General features: G+C 48.0%; 1 protein-coding gene across 1 annotated transcript in view; it reads left to right on the forward strand.

Moving 5' to 3' along the window:
• Positions 1–1,606: 1,606 nt before the first annotated feature.
• The window catches only part of GPR139 (G protein-coupled receptor 139), a 39,512-nt gene continuing 16,531 nt past the window's right edge, over positions 1,607–24,587 (forward strand). The window contains exon 1 of the mRNA XM_004325407.2: positions 1,607–1,730. Within this exon, the coding sequence (XP_004325455.1) occupies positions 1,607–1,730 (124 nt within the window). The remainder of the gene's footprint in view (positions 1,731–24,587) is intronic.

Below are 24,587 nucleotides of genomic sequence, written 5' to 3' on the forward strand. Positions count from 1 at the left end.
ACATCCCATCCCTGGCAGGAGGGCTCCATGTGGAGGGCTTCTGCAACCCTGCCCATGTTCCATTCAAAGGCACTCAGCTCAGGGACAGTCCACCTCTGGCCTCCCCCAGAGCCAACACACACACTCAGATGAACGCACACTTCCTTTTTTTTTTTTTCTGTTTGTTTTCTTTTTTTTTCTTAACATCTTTATTGAGTATAATTGCTTTACAATGTTGTGTTTGTTTCTGCTGTATAACAAACTGAATCAGCTATACATATACATATATCCCCATATCCCCTCCCTCTTGTGTCTCCCTCCCACCCTCCCTATCCCACCTCTCTAGGTGGACACAAAGCACCACGCTGATCTCCCTGTGCTATTCAGCTGCTTCCCACTAGCTATCTATTTTATATTTGGTAGTGTATATATGTCCATGCCACTCTCTCACTTCGTCCCAGCTTACCCCTCCCCCTCCCTGTGTCCTCAAGTCCATTCTCTACGTCTGCATCTTTATTCCTCCTGCCCCTAGGTTCATCAGAACCTTTTTTTTTTTTTTTTTAGATTCCATATATGTGCGTTAGCATATGGTATTTGTTTTTCTCTTTCTGACCTACTTCACTCTGTATGACAGACTCTGGTCCGTCCACTTCACCACAAATAACTCAATTTCGTTTCTTTTTATGGCTGAGTAATACTCCATTGTATATATGTGCCACATCTTCTTTATCTATTTATCTGTGCGTGGACACTTAGGTTGCTTCCATGTCCTGGCTATTGTAAATAGTGCTGCAATGAACATTGGGGTACATGATTTTTTGAATTACAGCTTTCTCAGGGTATATGCCCAGTAGTGGGATTGCTGGGTCATATGGTAGTTCTAAGCTCAGCTCCTCTGGTCCAGGAGAACGGACAACCCTAGAGCATCTTCGCTCCTACAGCCTCCTCTTCCCACCTCCTGCCCTGGGTGGAGAATCCTCAATATGGAGATGGACTCGAAGCCCTGGCAGGGGGTGGCGTGCGGGCGCTTGGGGGGAAAAGAAGTGGCTGGGGGGAAGGTTGAGAAAGGCAAACTGAGGACACGCTGGAGGAGTACGGAGCCTTTGCGGGAGAAGCAGGTCCCACCCACACCACGCCCCTCCCATGCGGTGGGGAGATGAGGGTAGTCTGTTCCCACCCAGACTTCCTCTGGTGTTCCCAGGTCTAACTCCATCTCTAATCCAGAATCCGAAGCCGAGAGAGGCAGCTGGGACCCCCTCCTCCCGAGCATCTCCCCCCTCCACCTCCACCGCGTCCAGGCATTGCTGATTGGCTGCGGGGAGCGGCGTCCCAGCCCCCCGGCTCCGAGGCGGGAGCCTAGAGGGTCGGAGGTGGGAGGTGCACAACCGGGCTCCGGGAGCCCCTCCCGAGTCCCTGCGCCCTGCGCCCTGCGGGAGGGCTGAGCCGGGACTCCAGGCGAGCAGGTGCGGAGGGAGCAGAGGGGACCACGGCCGAGGGTAGAAGCAAGTCCTGCAGGGAGAGGCGCTGCTGCTCCAGCTGCTGCCTCGGCGGCAGCCACCACCGAGCCGGCGTCCAGAGCAGGGCTGGCAGGCCGGGCGCAGAGCTGAGGCGAGCGAGGGGCGCGCTCATGGAGCACACGCACGCCCACCTCGTAGCCAACAGCTCGCTGTCCTGGTCCCCCGGCTGGGCCTGCGGCTTGGGCTTCGTGCCCGTGGTCTACTACAGCCTCTTGTTGTGCCTCGGTTTACCAGGTGAGGGGCGTGGGGGACAGGGAGGGAAGACGGGAGCCCCGAATGCGGGGTGACCCTGCCCGGGACCCCCAGGCCTAGCCACCTTCTCGGAGCGATCCCTGACGCCCCCTCTGAAAAAGTTTACGCCTTAAGGGCAACTGCGGACATTTCCAGGCTGGGGGAAAGGAAGTTGCGGTGGCCTGGCGGGGACCGTGCGTGTGTGCGTCTCACGAGTGTACGCGGCAGGCGATGGGCAGGGTGTGAGTGGGGTCGGTGTGAGTGCGCGGGATTCGAGCGTGTCTGTGTGTATTTGTGTGCGCGACTGAAGCGGTCGGCGCCCGTGAGGGGGTCCAGAGGGGGCTGTGCGTGTGACTCGACTGCAAGTCCGGACAGATGGTTTCTCGGGGGCCTCCCCTCTCCCGTCGCCCCCAGACTAGGGGCACCTCTGCCCCTCTGCCCCGCGGCGTGTCGCCGCCTGACCCGAGATGAAGCTGGAACCCCTGATCCTGGGCACTCTCTGGCCCCCGGGGGGCGCTGGGATGGAGCGAGGGATGAGCCCCCGCTGCCACCCTGAGGAACGCGTCTCCAGACCGGCTAGAAAGAGTCGGGGCGGCTCCGGAGCCATGCCCTGGACAGGGCAAGGGTGCAGAGGTACACGCGGGCTGCCGAGGCCGCCACCTCAGGGGGTCACAGTCTCCTTGAGGACATGCCTCACCCCTGGGCTTTGCCTCCTGGTCCACCCACCCTAGGCAGCTCAGAGCTGCTGCACATCTCTGGCGGGTCCCACATCCTAGCCTCCTGTCCAAAGTATAGCTGAGACTTGTCCTGAGTTCCTGAAGAGAGCTGAGCTGTTGGGAAGGGGCTTACTGAGGGGGGAGGGGGGAGTTGGTGCTTGCCATGGTCGCCTGAGGCGGGGGCGGGCTTCCTGAGGCTCCAGCTTGAGAGGGACCTTTCTTCCAGCTAGTCCCTGAGACAGTCTCTGTGGCAGAAAGATTCCTAAAGGTCACTTCCATGCAGATGGGAGAGAGCGACAGAAAGAAAGGAAAAAAAAAAAATCCAATCTATGTAAAGCCTAGAATCGTAGCTTCATCAACCCCACTGTCTTTAGCATCCTGGGATCCTGGGAACTTGGGAGCTGGATTTCTGAGAGCCTTGTGAGATTTCCTTTCCAAAACATTCATCTTGGTAGTCACGGACCCTGCTAAGGTTGTTTAAATAAATCCTCCCTCCCAAATTTGGCAGGTTCGAGAAACCATAAGTTTGCTAAGGCTGAGCCTCTCCCCCAGTGAGTGATGGGAATTTTATCACTAACATTGCTCTGGCTGCCCTCGCAGAGAGGCTAGCCTGGTTCGCCCTGCTGGGGTGGTGATGTGTCCTGTAATTACCTAGAGCTGGAATTGATTTCGGCCCAGTTCCCACCTCCCCATGTTGGCCCCCCTGAGCCTCTCCAGAGCTCTCCGTTGGGGAGTGTTTTTGAGAAGGTTGGTTATTTGCTGAACCAGAGAAGTGACAGGGCCCCTTTCTGACTCCTACCCTTCACCCCTCCATCTCCTCTTTGGACTCAAGAGTAACTACGCTCTCAGGCTTTTCTTCTGAAAACCCCTTAAGGGACAGAACCGTAAAGACGAGGAGAGACTCTAAGGGTCCAGAGCAGGGAAATGAGGATGGGGAGAATGAAGGAAAGCTCAGACCTTCAAACACCTCAAGGTGGGAGTCAAGGTACCACACACCTTTACGGCTTAACTCCTAGGCCAGCTAGGACCTTCCTGACCCATTGACATCGGCACCTATTATATACCAGGCACATGCTCTTCAAGGCTGAGCTCAGGACTTAGAGACTTAAAAGAGTGGAGGATTGTGATCAGAACTTGAAGGCATTGATGTGTTCATACATTCAGAGTTATGACCACCTACTGTGTGCCAAGGGCTAAGGAGGGGTACAAAAGGGACTCAGAGACCCCTGAGGTGCAGCCTCTGAGGTCAAGGAGCTCATACATGGAGCTTGTGATGGATGCAGAAGGACCAAACATTCTGGAGAAAATCGATTGGAGAAGCCAGGCTTGCAGGAAGATCATGGGTTTTGTTAATGGCTTGCAAGGTGGTTCAAGAGTGAAATCCTTAAGTCATTCTCTCAAAACCGTAAGGGCAGACAAGTATGTCCTAGTGACTAAGAATGCAGACTGTAGAAAGAAGCAGAGCTGGGTATTAATCTATGAACCTTTCATGTCTCTGTGCCTCAGTTTCCACATCTGTAAAATGGGCATTATGAGAGTACCTACCCCTGAAATTGTGGTGAGAAGTAAAGATGTGGATGGAGGCAAGGGTGCAAGTGAAGTGCACAGCTCAGTGCCTGACACACCACACATTGATTGCTGCTGTGCTGCTGTAGTTGTGGTTATCATAAAGCTGCCTTGGTTATAAGGAGGAGGGGGGTTGCTCAGCCCTGCCTGCGCCAGAGAAGGGACTGGGAAGCATGCTGAGAAGAGCACTCAGCTCAGTGCAGTGCTTCTCTGTCTGAGCTCACTACAGTATTCCCTGCCCTGCCCCTAGCCCCAGCAATTCGCAAACCCTTGCTACCTGGCCTCCGACTGGGAGGCTCAGCTATGCTGGGTGTGAAGTAACAGACCACAGGGCTTGGTAATATTGTTGAAAACTGAGATTTTAATTGAGTCACTTTTTCTGGCAGTGGACTCACCCCAATTCCAAATTCTCGCCATGGTGGTTGGAGAGTGAAAGAGCGATGGGGAATGGCTGTTTGGCAACAGGGGAGCTAGTAACTAGGGGAAAGCTGGGCTGTTTCTTAGCACTTTCAGCCTCTAGATTGAAAGGAAGAGCTTGGGAAAGGCCATGTGGTCCAATCCCCTGCCTCTAGGAATTACCCCAGACAGTCCAACTTAACTGGTCTGGTGTGGGATCCAGAGGGTTCTAAGGTGAAGTATAGGCAAAGCTCTGCCACTTAAGAATTCTTATTCTCTGTACCACAATCTTCCCTGCCTATAAAATGGTGGTAACGGTAGTGCACAGGCAGTGTATATTAAATAAGATAACCTATGTTAAAATGGCTTAGCACAGGGCCTGGACTGTGGACCACGCTGGATCTTTTCCTGTATTAAATGCTTATATTATTGCAGTGAATCCCCACCACATCCCTGTGACCTGTATGTGCCCTGAACGCATTTTACAGAAGAGCAAACTGAGATTCAGAGAAGTGGAGCGTCTCATCTACAGTCACACAGTCCAGCCAGCGTGCAAACACCTTTCCATTGCATCCAGTGCCTTCATTACTACTAGTTCTTTTAACTAACTTCAGTTCTCCGTGCTGTGGGCTCACTGGAGAAAATTGGTGTCCCAGCTGTTCCTAAAACTCCATCTCTTTCCTCCTCCATTTTAAATAAGCAAAATGTTTCCAACTTTTCAAAACACATACAATAAGCCAACAAAGCAGAGTTGGGGACACTGATTGGGCCACAGCTGGGACAAGACAGTGCAAAGCAAAAGGCAGTGCAAGAGGGAAAGATGAGCCTGAATGCCTGGGGGAAGAGAGTGGGAGGGAGGACGGCTGAGCCCCCCTGATAAGGAAGGAGTAGTGGAAAATTAAACTGAGATTTGAAAGACATTTTTAAAATTTTACCTTCTGAAAGGCACAGTGGATGTTAAGGGAGACAAAGTGAGGAAGATGAAGCCTGAAACTGCATGCCACCCAGCAGAAGGGAGCATTTCTACAACTGCCTGCCTGCCTCTGAGGGCTGGTGCAAGATGAAAGGAGATGATGAGTCTGTAGCCTGGCAGGTAGTAAGTGCTCTGACATGTGCTAGTTACTGTTGTTGTTAACCACAGGTGGAAGAATGGTGGCTGCTAAGCTGGGCTGAGCCCTCCAGATGTGTTCTCTTTCGCCTGTAAAATCTTTAGAGAAGATGTAGTAAACAGATTAAGAGTACAAAGTCTGGAGCTGGACTTCTGGAGTTTTGAGTCTTGGCTTTACTACTTATAAGCTGTGTGACTTTAGGCAAGTGGCTTTAACTCCTCTGTGCCTCAGTTTCCCCACCTATAAAGTGGGGATGATGATGATAATGGTACATACTTCATAGAGTTTCTGTAAGTATTAAATAAGTTAAGCACGTAACACAATGCCTGGCACACAGGAAGCACTCTATAAGTCATTTTTTCACCATTTAAAAATTAGGGAAATCAAGGGAAAATTCCCTACTTGCTTTATGACATCAGCTTTACCCTAATATCAAAACCAGACAAAGACATTACAAGAGGGCTTCCCTGGTGGCGCAGTGATTGAGAGTCCGCCTGCCGATGCAGGGGTCGTGGGTTCGTGCCCCGGTCTGGGAAGATCCCACATGACGCAGAGCGGCTGGGCCCGTGAGCCATGGCCACTAAACCTGCGCGTCCGGAGCCTGTGCTCCGCAACGGGAGAGGCCACAACAGTGAGAGGCCCGTGTACCGCAAAAAAAAAAAAAAAAAAAGACATTACAAGAAAACTACCAGCCAATAGTCCTCATGAACATAGTCATAAAAATCCTCAACAAAATCTTAGCAAATCTAATCCAGCAATATATAAAAAGGATAATATGTAAGACCAAATTGGGTTTATCCCAGGAATGCAAGGCTAGTTCAACATTTAAAAATCATTCACCATAGTAACAATGTGATTCACCATATTAACTAAAAAGGAAAATCCATATAATCATTTTAACAGATGCAGAAAAATATTTGACAGAATTCAACATCCATCCATTTGATGAAACCTTATCAAACTAGGAACAGGGAGAGAACTTCTTTAACCTGATAAAGGACATCTATAAATAATCTACAGCTAGCATCACATTTAATGATGAAAGTTGGAATGCTTTCCCCTCAAGATCTGAAACAAGGCAAGGATGTTCTCATCACTCCTATTCAGCATCATACTGGAAGTTTTAGCCAGTGCAATACGGCAAGAAAAAGGAAAAAAAACCCAGGTATACAGGAAGGAAGAAATTAAATTGTTTCTATTCACAGATGATATAATTACCTTCATAGAAAATCACAAAGACTCCACAATAAAAGTTCCTACAAACAAACTGAGTTCAGCATGTTTGCACACTGTTAATATGCAAAAATTCTATTGTATTTCTACATATTAACAATGAACAGTTTGAAATGAAAAATTGGATTTAAAAAAAAAGTAGATTTCCAGGTTCCCTTAAAAAATCAGAACTGAAAACATTAAGCTCATGTTCCCAGAAAGTAGCAATTGACTAGAGCTGAGTAATAGGCTGCTTTTCCTATGCAGCTGTGTGTGTGTGTGTGTGTGTGTGTGTGTGGACATACACACACATTAAAAAGGTAATAACATTCATATTATTTGAAAACCTAAAAGTATAAAAAAGGCACACATTGCAAAGTCTCCCTCCCATTCCTTTCCCCTGCTCACCAGTTCCCAAATCCACCCCATCATCACCACCACCACACAAGTAACCACTGCATTAGTATCTTAGTTTCCTATTTATTCTTTCAGAGTTTTTCAGTATATATACAAGCAAATATGAATAGAGGATTTCAACTCTCCCTTTTTTTTACTCTCTCCAAAATGAGCACATTATTCACACCATCCTATATCTTGCTGTTTTTTCGCTTAATATATCACCAAGAACAGTATATATAATGCTTTTTTCATTCTTTAATGAAACTGCATAGTATTCCATTGTATATTTGTACCATAATTTAGTGGTTGCCCCCTCAAAAGCACACATGCACCCCAGTTCGAAACATTCCCTACATGGTGCACCTAATTCTCCTCTGAAACCTGTCTGGCCCCTCTTAATGCTCATTTGGTCTTAGGATTCTTGTTATAACAGTGGGAGAAAGACTACTACATGAGGAATCCTGAATTCCAGGATTGGTTCTGGTAATAAGTCACTGTGAGACATTGGACAAGTCATTCTTGATGGGTCTGTCAATGGCCCAGGAAAGCTGGGCTCTGCTTGTGTTACTCAGTTGGAGACATGGCCCGTAGATGGGATATAAGTACAGACCAATGACGTATCTATGCTGGAGGCTGCCTGGGCTGGCCTTGGGTTGGGGTTCAGAACAGTAGCTTTGTAATCCTTGTCTCTGACTAAGAGTTCAATAAGTGTTATTAAACTTCTGTGCCCTGCATTGTTTTGTGGCAATTTGAAATAAAACATGCAAAGGCTTCTTTTGTTTTTTTAATTTTTATTTATTTATTTATTTTTGGCTGCATTGGGTCTTTGTTGCCGTGTGTGGGCTTCTCACTGCAGTGGCTTCTTTTATTGAGGAGCACAGGGTCTAGGCGTGTGGGCTTCAGTAGCTGTGGCACGTGGACTCAGTAGTTGTGGCTCACAGGCTCTAGAGCACAGGCTCAGTAGTCGTGGCGCACGGGCTTAGTTGCTCCGCGGCATGTGGGATCTTCCTGGACCAGGGCTCAAACCCGTTTCTGCTGCATTCGCAGGCAGATTCTTAACCACTGCACCACCAGGGAAGTGCACAAAGGTTTCTCATAGTCCCTCGCACATTGTAGAAGCTCAACAAATAGTAGTTCACATTGTTTTTATTGCCTAACATGTCAATGTGTTCAAGCCCTGAAGCCACACACTGCTTTGTACGTAGGTCTTTTCCATAAATGCACAATTCCACTCCAAGTGTACCCACCAGATATGAAGCTCCATGTCCTGGCAAACTAGGAGAGAATGATCCAGTGGATTAAGCAATCAATGCCATCATAAGCCTAGGGAATTTGTACCCCTAAGAGGGCTGCCTGTGGTTCAGTGAAACCTCCAGAAATAATATCAGTTCAGAACACGAAATGGTCTTCAGCTAAAGCTAGTGCAGAGAATGACAAGCACCACCAGCAAGATCACCCTGTATGCTGCAGCCGGGATTGCGAACAGAAGTGGAGCAGGGAGGGGAACACAGATCCCGCCACTGAACCTCCATTGTAGATCTGAAATACGTGGACGATGTTTATAGGGGAAGCAGCCCTGCAATGCTAGGGGTTGGGGAGGGCAGGTGTCTTGAATTCAGATACCTGCATGGGGCAGAGAATATAAATGAACAAAATGGGCCAGTTTTAAGAACTGCTTCACTTATCCATAGAATTGTGCTTCCTTGCTGTTTTTCTGAAAATACGTGGCTCTCAATGATAGAGACATATGCCAAAAACACTGCCCTTTCCTCTTAATAATTGCTAGCACTTATGTAGCACTCATTATGTGCTAGAGATTCTTCAAAGCACTTCACATACATTAGCTTATTTAATTCTCACGACAACCCTTTGAGGCATGGATAAATATTATGCCCATTTTCCAGATGAGAACATTGAGACACTTACCCAAGGTCACATAGCTAGAAAATGACAGAGCAATATTCAGTACTGCTGTCCAGCTTTATTATAAGAAATTGGCAGCACACGTGTAATGACAGCTGACAACTGACAGTCAGGCTGGGTTGAGGGGTGGGGGTGATAATAGGGAGGAGGGGGACCTGGGGGAGTTAGAAAGCGCTGCCACCACTCAGCTTTCCAGCCAATGGTCCAGTGTTGCCAAATTGTTCCCAAAACTCTAGAAATCCAGATTTTTATTTGAAATGTCCCAGTGTTTAAATGTTGGCAACTAACTCACAAATTTTAAAAACACTATGTGAGCCAGCATCACCTGAGCCAAATCAGACATGTCTGCAGGCTTGATACGGCCCACCAGGCTGCAGTTCACAAACTCCAGAGTGGGTACATCTCCCAGAAGCACCAAGAAACACCAAGGGGGTAACAGGGAGTGGAGAATAAAAGCAAGAAGCTAAAAGGAGGAGCAAGAAATAACAGAGATGGAGACCCAAAGAAAATGTGGGTAAATCAGAAAAGCATGCCAACTCAGGAAACCAGGGACGTGGCATAAGCTGGAAGGAAAAGCTCCAAGAAATACCGCACATTTCATGTTGATTATGTTTTGAAACACAAACCTACCATTTGGGGGGATGGGAGTTGCCCTGAGAACCTGACAGCGTGGGCTCAGTGGTCCTCACACCTGGATCCAAGTTCTAACTTTGTGGCTTCTATTGGTGGGGCTCTGGCAGGTTGCTCAAATCTGTCTGAGCCTCCACGTTTCCGCCTGCAGGAGTGGAACAGTGCCTTTCTCACAGGGCTTATGCTGTGGACAAAATGAGACAGTTCGCGGCTAGCCAGGGCCCAGAGCCCGCCACTCCATGGCTGCTGGTATTTGGTGAGTCCAAACACTTCCGTTTCACAAAATGAGGAAACTGAGACCTCACCCAGAGTCACAGAGCTGGCAATGACAGAGTCTGAACCAGAACTTAGTTTTTCCAAGTCTCGCTTAGTTCACTTTTTGCAAGATCCCATGCTAGTGGTCTCTGAAGAGGAAGCAAAGTGATAAGAGTAAAGGAGCAAAAGGCTACAGAATTTCAGAGTGCAGAGTGATCATCTAGATTTGGGTGGTCCGTTGATGTTTTATGCAGGATTATTTTAGGTGGTACAAGGCTGCAGCATTCAATTCCTTTTCAGTTTTCTTAATCCTTTTGATTCCATCAAAAGGAGAGTCTCAGCTAGGTGCCAGTGTGTTTTTAACACCTTTTCATATGTGCTAAATCTCCCTTTTTAACAGACACAGAGCAGACCTAGGGCTCGGCACCTCAGCAGGCAGCAGTATCTAGCTAGAATTTAATGTCACTCTTGTATTGTCATTGTATTTATTTTTAAGGCTACCTTCTGTTTACAACAGGGAGGCGGGTTTGTTATCCACGATTGTCATATGTCCATGCTGTCCACTGTAGTCACCACCAGCCACATGTGGCTGTTGAGCACGTGACATTTATTTATTTATTTATTTAAAAAAAATTTTTTTATCTATTTATTTATTTTCGGCTGCGTTGGTTCTTTGTTGCTGCACGCGGGCCTTCTCTAGTTGCGGCGAGCGGGGGCTACTCTTCGTTGCGGTGCGCGGGCTTCTCATTGCGGTGGCTTCTCTTGTTGCAGAGCACAGGCTCTAGATGTGTGGCCTTCAGCAGTTGTGGCACGTGGGCTTCAGTAGTTGTGGCTCGTGGGCTCTAGAGCACAGGCTCAGTAGTTGTGGCTCACGGGCTTAGTTGCTCCGCGACATGTGGGATCTTCCCAGACCAGGGCTCAAACCTGTGTCCCCCGCATTGGCAGGCGGATTCTTAACCACTGCGCCACCAGGGAAGTCCTGCAGTACAACCTGCAGAACTGAGTTTTTTATTTCATTTCATTTTACTTAATTTACAATTAAAATCTGATACTTGACTCAATTATTAGAAAATAACTGTGTGCTTGGAACAACTTGAGTTGTTCAACTCTTTCAACTGTACATTTTATGACATCTAAACAGAGATCAAGGATTTCCAGTGAAAATTTAGCATCCATAGAGAGATCTGCTGGAAGTGTAAAATACACAGCAGACTTTGGACATTTAGTATGAGAAAAAGTTAAATATCTGGGTAATTTATAGTGTTACATTTTTGGATGAACATGGTTAAATAAAATATATTGTTAAAATTAATGTCGGAACTTCCCTGGTGGTCCAGCGGTAAAGAATCTGCCTTCCAATGCAGGGGACGTGGGTTCAATCCCTGGTTGGGGAACTAAGATCCCACGTGCCACGGGGCAACCACAACTACTGAGCCCGTGCACCACAACTACTGAGCCCTTGCACCTCAACTAGAGAGCCTGTGTGCTGCAAATTACACAGCCCATACACTCTGGAGCCTGCGTGCCACAACTAGAGAGAGAAAAACCCACATGACACAACTAGAGAGATGCCCACACACCACAACAAAAAATAAATAAATAAAAATAAAATTAATGTCACCTGGGGCTTCCCTGGTGGCGCAGTGGTTAAGAATCTGCCTGCTGATACAGGGGACACGGGTTCGTGCCCCAGTCTGGGAAGATCCTACATGCCACGGAGCGGCTGGGCAACGGGAGAGGCCACAACAGTGAGAGGCCTGCGTACCGCAAAAAAAAAAAAAAAAAAAAAAAATTATGTCACCTGTTTCTTATTGTTTTAAATGAGGCTGCTAGAAAATTGAAAGTGCATATGTAGTTCATATTACATTTATATTGGAGAGTAGTATTATATAAAATATAAATTCAAGAAAAAAATGTCAAACCACTTTAAAACAAGATGTTAAGTAAGTAACAGTACAGGGGACATAAGAACATGGCAAAAGTCACAACACTGGTGGGCCAGTTACTAAAATCTGGGGAACACTGATCTAGTACAATGCTCTTGATGAAAAAACTGAGGCCCAGAGAGGGCAAGGAAGTTCCCCCAAGGTTTCAGAGCTAATTAGGGGTGACCTTGACCCCAAACCTTCCAGATTCCAAATCAAGTGAGCTTTGGCCATTGCAGGGGGGATAATCCTGCCATCTCTACCCCCACCAAGGGAAACATAAGGAAGGTAGGGTCAGGGTGTGGGGAGGAAGTGGCTACCCTGGGCCCCGGTGGGCTTCAAAGGGAGGGAACTTCTCTGTACGGACGACCCAGGAGCTTGGTCTTCCTATCAAGTGGAAGCAGAATGACTGGGGCTTCTCTTGAGGAAAGGCATGACCAGCTGAAGTACACTGAGGGGAAGCTAGGGCTTTTAACCCACAGGTATGTTTTCATTTTGCCCCATGATGAAGAAGGATGAGATGAGAAACCAGAGAGCACAAAATTCAATCCAGAGAGCATCTGAATTCATTGATTCACTTATCCACCCATCCGTCCATCCATCCATCTGACCATGTGCCCGGCAGTGCCAAGTACCAGGCACTGTACTAGGCATATGGCAAACCAAAGAAGACCCCTGCCTTGCCTTTGTGCGCATGTGCACACAACTACACACACACCACACACACACATACACACACACACATCACACACACACACACACACACACAACCACACACACAGATGGGGAAGACCAGCATGATCAGAAACCCGAATAAATGTAAACAGTCACCTGTGAAAAGATCATGAAGGAGAGAGAGGCACATGGAGAGCTCTTTATGGGGGCCTGCCCAAATGGGAGCCCAAGGATGGGGACCCTCGAGGGGAACAGCTGAAAACTGAGGCGGAGAAAGGGAAGGAAGGAAGGATGAGGGCGACGGGAGCGGGCTGTGCAGCCACCTGTGGCAGGAGGGGAGCTGGTGCCCGCACAGTGGGACAGAAGGGTCACCCAAGTCTGGGGGCCAAAAGGTGGCTGAGGTGGGGGAAGAACATGGTGTGAGATGAGAGCCAAGGGGAACAGGAAGCCAGAGCTTCATAAAAACCACGCACGTTGACCCTGAGTTGGGACAACACGCTCTGCAGTGTGAGGACTGACGGGTCCACCAGCGACTTCTTTCCTTGCCCATCGTTTGCCATCGATAGAGCTCAGGGAATTGCTCTTCTGCCACAGACATTTCTTAGCATTTTCAGCTAAGTGCAGAGCAAACTATCAGCCACATCCCTTCAACTGAGGGCCTCTACACACACACAGATACACAGAGATACGCAGACACAGACACGCAAACGCAAACACACAGACATATAGACAGACACACACACACAGAGACACGCACCCAGATACCACCCTCCACAATCAAAGTCATAGAATGGCCAGCGATTCCGTCCTGGCTGCAGCCCTTGCTTTTAGCATTCCTCGCCTCACCCCACGGTTCAGCTCCACAGAACCGCTGACAAGAACCACCATCTGCCTCTTGAAAGAAAAGCACCGGCTTCCCTGGAAGGTGGTAGAACAGAGCAGTGACCGCAAAGGGAACTCGAGCCAGTGGGGCCAGTTTTTGAGGAGGGTGGGGATGGATGTTCCTTAAAGGAATCACACGACCCATGCTCTTGACCTTCACAGAACGCGGTTCCTACACATGTCCGCCCTCCACACACAGGACCCTTCCAGAACTCCACTGCTCCTGGCCAGAGGGATCAGGGAAGTAACATTGGTTTAGGAATTGAGTTCCACTTTGCTAGCTGTAAGGTCTGGAGCAGGTAGTTTGCCCTCCTTCGAGCCTCCACTGAGCGTATGCATGTGGAGGCCCTTTCACGCGCCAGGAACCCTTGTTGTCACTGGAGGAAAAGCAGAGGGACGAGCAGTCAGCAAGTAAACCGCGCGTCCACAGAGTCATGTTAGCTAGTGATGCACGCTACGGGGATAAGAAGACGTGGTAGAGTGATGGGGGGCAGGCAAGGGCTCTCCAGAGAGCTGATGTCTGAGTGGAGATTGGAATGACGAGAAGGCAGGAGTGGCAGCGGGGAAGGAAGGGCATGCGGGCAGAGGGACCAGGAGGGTGAAAGCCGGGAGTGGGGACTGCACGCTGCCTCGGGGCTGCGATGTGACGAGCGAGAGGTGGGGACGAGGGAGTCACCGGCTGGATGCTGCGGGCCCTTCGGTCCGGTGAGGAGCTTGGATTTTACTCTAAGTGTTGCAAGACACACTAAGCAGGTGACATGACCTAATGTGAGGTTTTCAAAGGCCTGTCTAGCTGCTGTGAGAAGAATCGAGGGAAGGTGGTACGAGGGGAACAGCGAGCAGCTGAGGAGGTGGCTGCCGTGGGAAGGGATGTGAAAGGTTTGGGCGCCGGCACAGGGCACACGGTGGGAGTGCAGGTCAAGGGTCACGTTCACAGCCCTCACATCCCACTCCTGCCCTTTCCACCATCTCCTCCGTCTCCAAGTAAAACAGAAGTAGCCAAAAGAAGTGAGCCAACTAACGATGTTCTGGGACGTGTGCCCGCCCCGGGGCCGTGGGGGGTACCCGCGTTGGGAGGGCCATGGTCTCGGTCATGGCCATGGGCAAGTCCCGCTGATGACCCAGCTGTCAGCTGCAAGAGTCCTGATCAGAAAGGAAGCTAGTGCCTGGGTGAGAAGAATGGGGTCACCTTCAGCTCTGTCACTTGCAAATGAACGGGAGCGAGCTGTGGCCAGTTGTGGCAGAGGGACATTGTCACTGTGACTGCATTCAGTTCTGAGGACCAGGGTCCAGCAAGAGGAAGGGAGTAATGTCCCCAAGACTGAGGTGGAGACACTGAGGACATCTTGACAATGAGCAGAGAGAGCTCGTGGAAGAGGGAAGAAAAGGCTGGTCGCCTCTTGGATTTTCTCGGAATAGACCTTCTGGCCAGAAGAGGTGGGCTCTGAGAAAAGAGAGGGCTTTTTTTTCTTAATCACTGTCAGCACTAAATGCTGGTCAGATGCTTGCTGGTGAACACCCTTCTCAAGCCCCTCATTCACTTTCCAAAGAGGCCTGGACTGGGGGTCACAGTCTCAGAACTTTCAGAATGTGAGAGAAGCCTGTTCAAGGTTTTCTTAAAATGCAGCACCTTCCCTATTAACATTCAGAGACAAGCTCATAACAATTCCGATTTCTCATGACTCTTGAGAAATTTTAAAGTCTGGCAAAACTGAGCTCTCCCTGACTGTCATCAATTGCCCAGAACAAGGCAGCTCTGGTCACTTTACATGAAGCTGGTGCCGTCCAGTTCACCTCAGCCCCACCTCTCCCTACTCATACCCAGCACAAAGATTATTTTCTTCTAGCTGGCCTGCTTCTTTCACTTATGTCTCCTGCCTTGCCCTCTAGGATTTGGAATTTTCTGTGTTAATGCCTTTCCTCAAATTTAACTATGTGTACAATACACACACACATGCCATATCCGTTTACACCATCACACGTTTGGCCTCACAGCCACTTTCCTACCACTCTAAATGCTTTACTGCAAGAAAGGAAGCTGGTAAGACCTGGATTTGAGATCCACTGGACTTTCTAGGTGTGTGTAGTTAATTTCTCTGAGCCTCTATTTCCGTATCTATAACATAAGGCTACCCACCTTGCTGAGAATACATGAGACGATATACATCATGGGCCTGGCATATAGCAGGTGCTTGGGGCCAAAAAACCAAAACATAAACCAAAAGCAATGCAATATTGTAACAAATTCAATACAGACTTTTAAAAAGTGGTCCACGTCAAAAAAAAAAAAGGAGAGACTGACAAGGATTTCTCATCTGATCCCCACTGGTACTCTTACGCTGCATAAAGGATCAGGCTCCATTTCATGAGGCCCTGCTTTGTGCCGAAGGTTATAGGGGATAACGATGTGGGAAAAGACAAAGATGATGGTGAAATGGTCCCTTAAAGCACTCACACTCTAGTTAGGTAGGAAGGCAAATCAATAATCATGATACAATGTGACACATTCTATAACAGAAGTGAGGGTGAGGCATTTAAATTCCTGTAGGGACTCAAACTTCTCTCTGCCTGGGAGCATCAAAAAGATATTGAGGGCTTCCCTGGTGGTGCAGTGGTTGAGAGTCCGCCTGCCAATGCAGGGGACGCGGGTTCGTGCCCCGGTCTGGGAAGATCCCACATGCCGCGGAGCGTGGGCCATGGCCGTGGGCCATGGCCGCTGAGCCTGCGCGTCCGGAGCCTGTGCTCCGCAGCGGGAGAGGCCACAATAGTGAGAGGCCCGCATACCGGGGGAAAAAAAAAAAAGATATTGAGTCAAGCGATGTGCCCTTAACAGTAGGCATAGAGTCTAAGTCATCTCTTTGACTCCAATGCCCTCTGGCATTGGCGCATGGCACGTGGTAAGAGGCTTGTTAAGTAGTGGATGGGTGGATGGATGGATGGATGGATGGATGAATAAGCAGATGACTGCCTTCTTAATTCCTTAAGTGTAATTTCCTTACTAATCTTGACGAGACTGAAGAAAACATCTTGACTATAACCATCATCATCACCATCATCATCATCATCATCGTCATCACCACCACTACCATTTATTGAGCACTTACTCTGAGACAAACACTAGATCAAACATTTTCTCCACGATGCCTCATTTAATCCTCACGGCAGTGGCTGTGAGCCTGGAAATTCTAAGCTCACTTGGCAGATGGGGAAAGCGAGGCTCTGAGAAGTAAAGTGAGCTGCCCAAGAGAATTCAGCCACTGAGCGGCAGAGCGGAGCTGTGACAAGCCTGTGCACCCCTGCTGGTACCTGTGCTGCCGCTGGGCCTGCAGCGGACATTGGTATTCAGAGCACTGGAGAAGACAAATGCTGTGTCTACAGACCTCTGCCTCGGTTCACCCTTCCAGCCTGGTCTTTGCAGGCATCTTGAGGGACTATGTCTTCCTTCGTGATCGAGGACTCTCCCGGCGTCCGCATTGCCCTTTCCCCAAGCAGAGAGTTTAATTACTTGAAATTATTTTTAAGCAAGGACAGGAAGGTGAATTCCCTCTCCACTCCACACCTAATCTACAAAAAGGAAATTGAGTTGCTTCTTTTCTTTTCAAGTGGCACATTTTGATGAAACAACTCCCTGGAAAACTCTGCCGTCTTCCAGAGCCTTCCAAGGTCTCCTTTATCAGCCAGAAGTGGACTCAATTCAATCAAGTGCTCAGAATTCCAAATCTAGTCCATGGGGTAAATGTTTATTGACCACCTATTATGTGCCAGGCTCTGTTTCTAATGCTTAAAAAGAGTCATCAGTAATAGCTATTAATGTCAATATAGTGTTGGCCAATATGCAAAGTGAATTAAAATTTACAAAGGGCTTTCTCATCCATTATGAAACTGAAGTTAGGAGGAGTCAAATAGCTTTCCCAAGTTACTCCTAGTAAGCGGGCCTGAAAAACCAAAGCTACATCCTTGGACCTCAAACCAAGGGTTCCTTGTTTCACTAAATATACAAAGCTGTTAAAGATAGGAATGAGTCCCCACAAAGGGAGCCACCCCACTGAACCCTGCTAGGACTTTCCAGTATTCATTCATTTGAGAACTGAGCGCTTCCTACAGGTGCCACAAATAGATCTGGGACCCTGCTCTCAGGGAGAGCACAGCCTAGTTGGAGAGATGAAAAAGCAGATACCTCAATGTGAAGCTTGAAGTGTGATATACTAGAAGGGAGCCTGTGTACCATGGAACAGAGAGGAAAGCATCAACTCCCATCCTGGGGTAGGGGCAGTGCTGGGGATGGGGTGTGGCTATCGGGGCAGATATTTGCCCCTGCTCTCTGGAACTCCCCTTCCTCCCTTCTGGGATGGACGTGCTATGTGTGTTCTGACCACAAGTCTTTTCTTCATCACACACACGCGCTGAGCACCTCCTTCAGCATCAGAACCATTGCCAAGGACTGGAGACCAGAAAGAGGAATGAACTTTGCCCAGGCTTTCAAGACATACACAGTCCAGTAGGCAAAACAAGCAAATTGAAAATGATTAGGCCACTTTTGGGCCACTTTTTGCCTTTTAAAATGTCCATTTTGTATGGTTCAACCTATTATCCTATAAATGTAATAACATGCTGTTCTGAAGAAAAACTCAGGATGATGTGAAAGCCCCCCACCCTCAGCCGAATAAGGCACACGTCCTCCTCCGCCACCCCCCGCGGCAGTGTCCATGGTGAAGCTTGGAGAGCGCGGCTGCTGAAGCCTTGATGGTAGAAGCATAGTGGACACTAATCGAGTGCCTGCTACCTACTGGGCACTGTTTCAAGCACTTTCCATGAATCAACTGATTGAATCCTGATAAGCCCACAAAGTAAATTCTGTTAGTACCCCCATTTTACAGGTAAGGAAACTGAGGCACATGGCAAGTTGTTAAGTGGCTCGAGGTCACGCAGTTAATGCCGTGGCAAAGACAGGTTTCTGACCCAGACGCTGGGAGCCAGAGCCTGTGCGCTCCTTGTTAGCTGCAGCAAGGGATGGAGATTTCCATAGCGCTTTCCATCAGTTTTGTGAGAGACTTAGGGAGATTTCAGGCACAAGCAGGGCTGCTTCGGGACCCAGGAGACAAAGGACAGCCCAGAGTCATCGCAAAGGAGGCCCTCCTCCCCACCTGTGGGCGCTTAGAACGCTGTGAATGGAATCTTCTTCCCATTCCATCTTCTGATCAGCCATTGCTGTTATGTTTGGGCTTTGATACTCTTGAGGTCTCACTTACTGGTTCCAATAAAGTTTTGACTACTTGTCTTGAGTTCTCTAAGCATACTACTATATAATCAGCAAATAAGAATAAGAATAATTATGCTTTCTTGAATAGTGTCACCTCTTTGTTTAGTTTCCTACCTTAGTGTTTTGGTTAAACTGTAGATTGGGACCCTTCATTAGTAGCATTAGTATGTAACATTAGTTAAGTTAGTTTTACGAATAGTGGGCAACAAAAATTCCTACAAGTCTCAAAACCTGCTAGTGTAATTGATAATGACCAGGAAATTGACTGAATTTTTATTAGAGTCCAAAATCTATTACAATTCACTAACCTGAAAAACAGATGAGAGCAATGAAATGAGAATTTTTCATTTATGAATTCTTTTGAGAATGTGGATTCAAGAGAAGTTAGCAGGTATTTTAATTTTCTGCTCTCTCTTTCCCGATACCACTGAGGCTCCTCCAAAATATCTTGTGATAATTAACATTTGCCTAACGTCTTTCCAGTTTGCAAAGCCGCTTCCGTGCAGTGTCTCCTTTGGTCCCCACGACAACCCTGGGAGTTTGCAAAGCAATTTCACTGAGGTTATCACACTGGAGACTTGAATTCTCAAACCTCATTTCCCTGTGGTCCACATGCCAGCCAAGCCTGTCACTTTACAGTTCTGCAAACACAACATGGTTTCACATTGGCTTGATTTTGTACTTGTAGTTCCCTCTGCCAAGAAAGTAGCCCATCCCTTCCCTGTACAACCAAGGAGTGCCCTCTTCATTCTGGAAAACCCTGGGCAGGCAGGGAAAGGCCTTTTTTCCTGGGACACCCTGGAGTCAGGAGCCCCCAAGGATGGGGCCCATGTCAGAGGCAGACCAGCAGGCCAATGAGCACAGGGCCTGTCCTACAGCTGATTTGGGTGTCATTAGAAGCAATGGTCCCAAGGCCTTCTGACTTCTTAAAGAGTGTAGCAGTTAACAATTTGAAGTTGGACAGATCCGAGTTCAAATCCTGGCTTTGTGACTTACTAGCTCTATAAACTTGGGCAAGTCTCTAAACCCAGTCCCGAACTCCCTCCTTTATAGAAAAGATCTGATAATACCCACCTTTAAAGTGAGGGGAGCAGCAGTGACTATTTTTTTTTTTTTTTTTTTTTTGCGGTATGCGGGCCTCTCACTGTTGTGGCCTCTCCTGTTGCGGAGCACAGGCTCCGGACACACAGGCTCAGCGGCCATGGCTCACGGGCCCAGCCGCTCCGCGGCATGTGGGATCTTCCCGGACCGGGGCACGAACCCGCGTCCCCTGCATCGGCAGGCGGACTCCCAACCACTGCGCCACCAGGGAAGCCCAGCAGTGACTATTAAGTGTAAAACGCTTATCACAGTTTTTAGCATATAATAGATTGCTAAGTGGAAGCTATTCTTTTTATTATTAAGACCACTTCTGTCTGCATCTCTGTTCCTGTCCTGCCGCTAGGTTCTTCAGAACCTTTTTTTTTTTTTAGATTCCATACATATGTGTTAGCATATGGTAGTTGTTTTTCTCTTTCTGACTTACTTCACTCTGTATGACAGACTCTAGGTCCATCCACCTCACTACAAACAACTCAATTTCATTTCTTTTTAAGGCTGAGTAATATTCCATTGTATATATGTGCCACATCTTCTTTATCCATTCATCTGTCGATGGACACTTAGGTTGCTTCCATGTCCTGGCTATTGTAAATAAAGCAATTATACTCCAATAAAGATGTTAAGAAAAAACACTTCCAGGAATTCCCTGGCGGTCCAGTGGTTAAGACACCACGCTTTCACTGCTGAGGGCCCAGCTTCAATCCCTGGTTGGGGAACTAAGATCCCACAAGCCGTGCAATGCAGACAAAAAAAAAAAACAAAACAAACAAAAAACAGCCTGGAGAGCTGGGTTGAATTTTTTAAAATAGTAATATTATTAAACAAAACAAAACACTTCCCTCATGGCAGAAAAAGGTATAGAATCACTCATCATCCTCATCATCACCGTTACTACCACTACTGCTATTATTATTTACATTTTCTCTTATTTCTAAAGGGAGAAAAAAAAACCACTTGCTTTTCTACTGACACTTTCCCTGTCCTCTCTTGGAAATGATATTTCTGCTCAGAAAAAAAAGGGAGGCAGATTGTTTTGTCATAAGCAGGGCTACAGCAAAGCATGGGGGACATCAATCCAGGCGGCTGGACAAGCTGACTCCTGAAGGGTCAAGGACAAGGGTCAACCAGATAAAGTGGATGAAGAGTGTTCTAGGAAGAGACAACTGCATAAGCAAAGACTCAGAGCTGGAGACAGTGAGGCTTGTTTGGGGAGCTGCACGTGCTTTGGTTCCTCTCCGCTGGGACAGAGGGAAGGCAGCACTCGTGAGTGAAATGGGATGGAGAAGGGAGCCGAGGCCACAATTCCAGGGGTGTCAACTCTGCAGCCCTGACTTTTGTAAGCACTTTCTATGCATTGACTTATTTAGTCCTCACAATAGGCTTCATTCCACAGCTGAGCACATGGAAGCACAGAGATGTTAGGTAACTTTCCCCAGGGTCACACAGCCAGTAGGAGTCACATCTGGATCCAGTGCCCATGCTCATCACCACAGCACTAGGAAGGGCACTGCTTCGTTTCTTCTGTGACATTCAGGTGTGTGTCCCCAAGCTAGAAAAGAAAGAGACCCCCTCAAAATCACAAGGAAGCAAGCCGACTTTCACCTGCTGAACCCAGCTTGGGCAGAATGGAAGCTACGCTCTCTCTCTGCCACCTCCCAGTGTGCAGAGGTGGGTCCTTAGAAGTTCCCAAACATAAATCCATTTCCATATAATTACACCTCCTTGACCTACATGTCCTTCGGCCGTGTGGCACAAAAATCAATTTCTCCAACCAGAGAAAATTGCTTCCTGAGGCCCCCAGGTAATTAGACATTGTCTTCTGGGCATGGCCTGTTCCCTGTCCGTCCATGTCCTCTGGCACAGGTGCTGCCGCTTCAACCCCGCATCTGCTGGGAGAATGCAGGTCCCGTCGTGGAACACAACCACCACCAGGATGCTGGCCTTGGAGAAAGTGCAGCCAGGTGGTGTACATCAGGGAATTTTCCAATGTTCTTGGACATTCAGATCCCATGGAACTTTCCCCTGCCGGCCTAAGAGGGGAAGGGGACACGTTTTGCAGGAAGATGGTACCTCTCGGCATTTCTGCTGCTCCTGTCAAATTTTATATAGGAGGAAGCTACAATACCAACCCATGTTTGAAAGTTTCAATGAGTTATATAAAGGACCCTCTGTTCTCCACCCCCCCCCTCAACTACCTTCAAGGACGTCTAAATAACAAGCATCTTACTTAGTAAAACCCTTTAATGCTTAAAGCCCTTCAGTGAATCTCTATCACCTCAGGACAAATTCAACTCAAACCCAGTTTGAATCATTAGAATCAAGTGCTGTTACTTCTCTACCTCTTCTCCCGCCAGGCCTCCCTCCAACTCCCTCCCCGGCTCTGGGCAGGGGCAGGCAGATGGCAGAAATGAGTGCGGCCCATGGGGACTTGTTGAGCTGCAGGGTAGCCCCAAGTGGAAATGTGGGCCCAGTGTGGCCTCTCCTTCTGATTTTCAAAAGAAGTTCAAACCCTCAATTGGACGTGAAATACTCCAATTTGTAAACATGGCAACTGATTCAAAAGTCTTAAAAACACATCTGCAGCCTGGAATCAGCCCCTTAAGCCCCCAGTCTGTGGCCTCCATTCCATGCTGAGCTTAGGAGCTGAGCTGCTGCAACAGCCATCCTCTTTCTCTCGCCTCTTGGCCTTCGCACATTCTGTTCCCTCTTGTTGACACACTTTGCTCCCCAGTCATTCGACTGGCTCCCATTCCTCCATGTCACTGCACGCGTGCCACTTCCTCCAAGAAGTCTTCCGTGATCCTCTAGGCTAGACTCGTTACCCCTTCCTAAGTGCTCCCATAGCACAATGCCTCCTGCTGTCATGGAGCTTCTCTCTGGTGATCTATCTGGCTTCTGCCAGGATAGGAGCCACAGAAAGGAAGAAACCATTTCCTCGGGTTTACTATGACGTCCACGGCTGTAGCAAGGTGGCTGAATCCAGCAGGGAGTCAATGTCTATAATAGAAGGAAGGGTCTGGAAGTCGGCCTGAGTAGTCTTGGTGAATATGCAAAATTCTCCTCAGCCCTGAGTCTCTTGGGTTGGGTTGGTGAGCGACAAAATTAACACTTACTGAGCACTCACTATGTGCCAAAGGGCTCTTCTAAGCCCTTGATTTAATTCCCATAAGAACGCTAAGAGAGAGGTATCATTATCCCCATTTTACAGATGAGGAACTTTAAGGCACAGAGTTATTTAAGTAACTTAGCCAGGGTCACAAAGCTAGGAAATGACAAACTTGGGATTCAAGCCCACGAAGTCTGGTTTCAGAATCGGTGCTCCCCACTTTCCAACAAGGGAAAGAGTCAGTGCTCTAAGAAAGAAACTATCACACCCAATAGAGAAATGAATAATACTTTTGAGTACATACTAAATGCTAGGCATAGTAATAATGCTTTTATATATGAAGTTACTCAGTCTTCTCAATAAGCCCTTTGGGGAAATGGTATTTTCCCCCTTGCGCAGGTGAGGAAACTGAGTTAAATCATGCCTGGACAAGTAAATGGGGAATTTGAGTCCAGATCCATCAGCCATCATAAGAGGAAACAGGAAAATGTTCCCGAGAGGCTACCTAGAGAGACTGGGTTTAGAGAGAAGACAGAGGGAAGGGATAAGACCAAGTCGTCACGGATACAATGGAGAACCACAGAAGTGACAGCCAGCAGATGAATACTCCACAGAGAGCGCCTTGGGTAACCCATTCATCCACCCGTCCATCCATCCATCTGTCACACTTTTACTCCTCTAACACTGACGGAGTGCATACTCTTTGACTGCCCTGTGATAGGCCCTCAAGGTTCAGAGAAAAAAGATACAGTCTCTGCCTTCCAGAGAATGGGTGATAAAGATTTTGAAGGAGATCAGTACCAAAATGTTCTAAATACTCTACCCAGTGAGGTGCTTACCTCAGTGCACTGAGATCAGGAAAGGCTTTAAAAATAAGAAGTCTGCCAGGCAAAGTGCTGTAGGCAGGGAAGGCCTTCCAGGCAGAAGAAGTAGCCCATACGATGCTACAAAGCCGAGGCAGAACACGGCACATTTAGGCAATAGCTCGTAAAGTGAAGAGCATTTGCGTGGGATGCAGAAGGGCGCTGATGGTGTGGGGGGTATCCGGTCGGCTGTGCAAAGACACTGGATTTTGCTACAGAGCAGAGGTCTCAAACCCATGGGCCACGCCCTGTGTGTGTGTGTTGCCTGCAAGCCTCTCTTGAAACACTGGATGACCTGGCCACAGTTGGCTGTCATTCCCTCCTGGGAAACCACCAGGGGGAACTAAACAGTGGCTGCCCTCTTGAAAGGGGGTATAAGCTGGGCAGCTCGCTAAAGGCCCCCGCAGGCTCACCTCACACATTGATGTCACCTGACTGGTCCCTTGTGCCATTTGAGTTTATAAGCCCTGGCATAGAGCCATTGAAGGTAGCAGGGAGTTTGAATGACTCCTCATGCTGCCTTGGGATGACTTATTCAGTAAGTTCTCAGCACCCTGAGTGCAGGGTCTTGTACTCCTTGAGAGTCTGACCCAGGCTTGGCTACATAGTTGAGCATCACTAAATTTATGTTGAGCTGAAATTGGATTCACATGGAAGATTCTGGCACAAAACCTCTTCTGGAGAAGCTGATAGTCTCTAAAAGATCTCACACAGTGAACACTAAATTAATTTCCAATTAATTTCCAGTTACCCTTGATCACATCACCTGACTCATTTTCTGCAGTAAACACTTAGCAGTCTTCCAGTCTATTCAAAACTATGACAAAGCCCTTCTGCATGTC

The sequence above is a fragment of the Tursiops truncatus genome, chromosome 15, assembly GCF_011762595.2.
Source record: "Tursiops truncatus isolate mTurTru1 chromosome 15, mTurTru1.mat.Y, whole genome shotgun sequence".
Taxonomy (NCBI): domain Eukaryota; kingdom Metazoa; phylum Chordata; class Mammalia; order Artiodactyla; family Delphinidae; genus Tursiops; species Tursiops truncatus.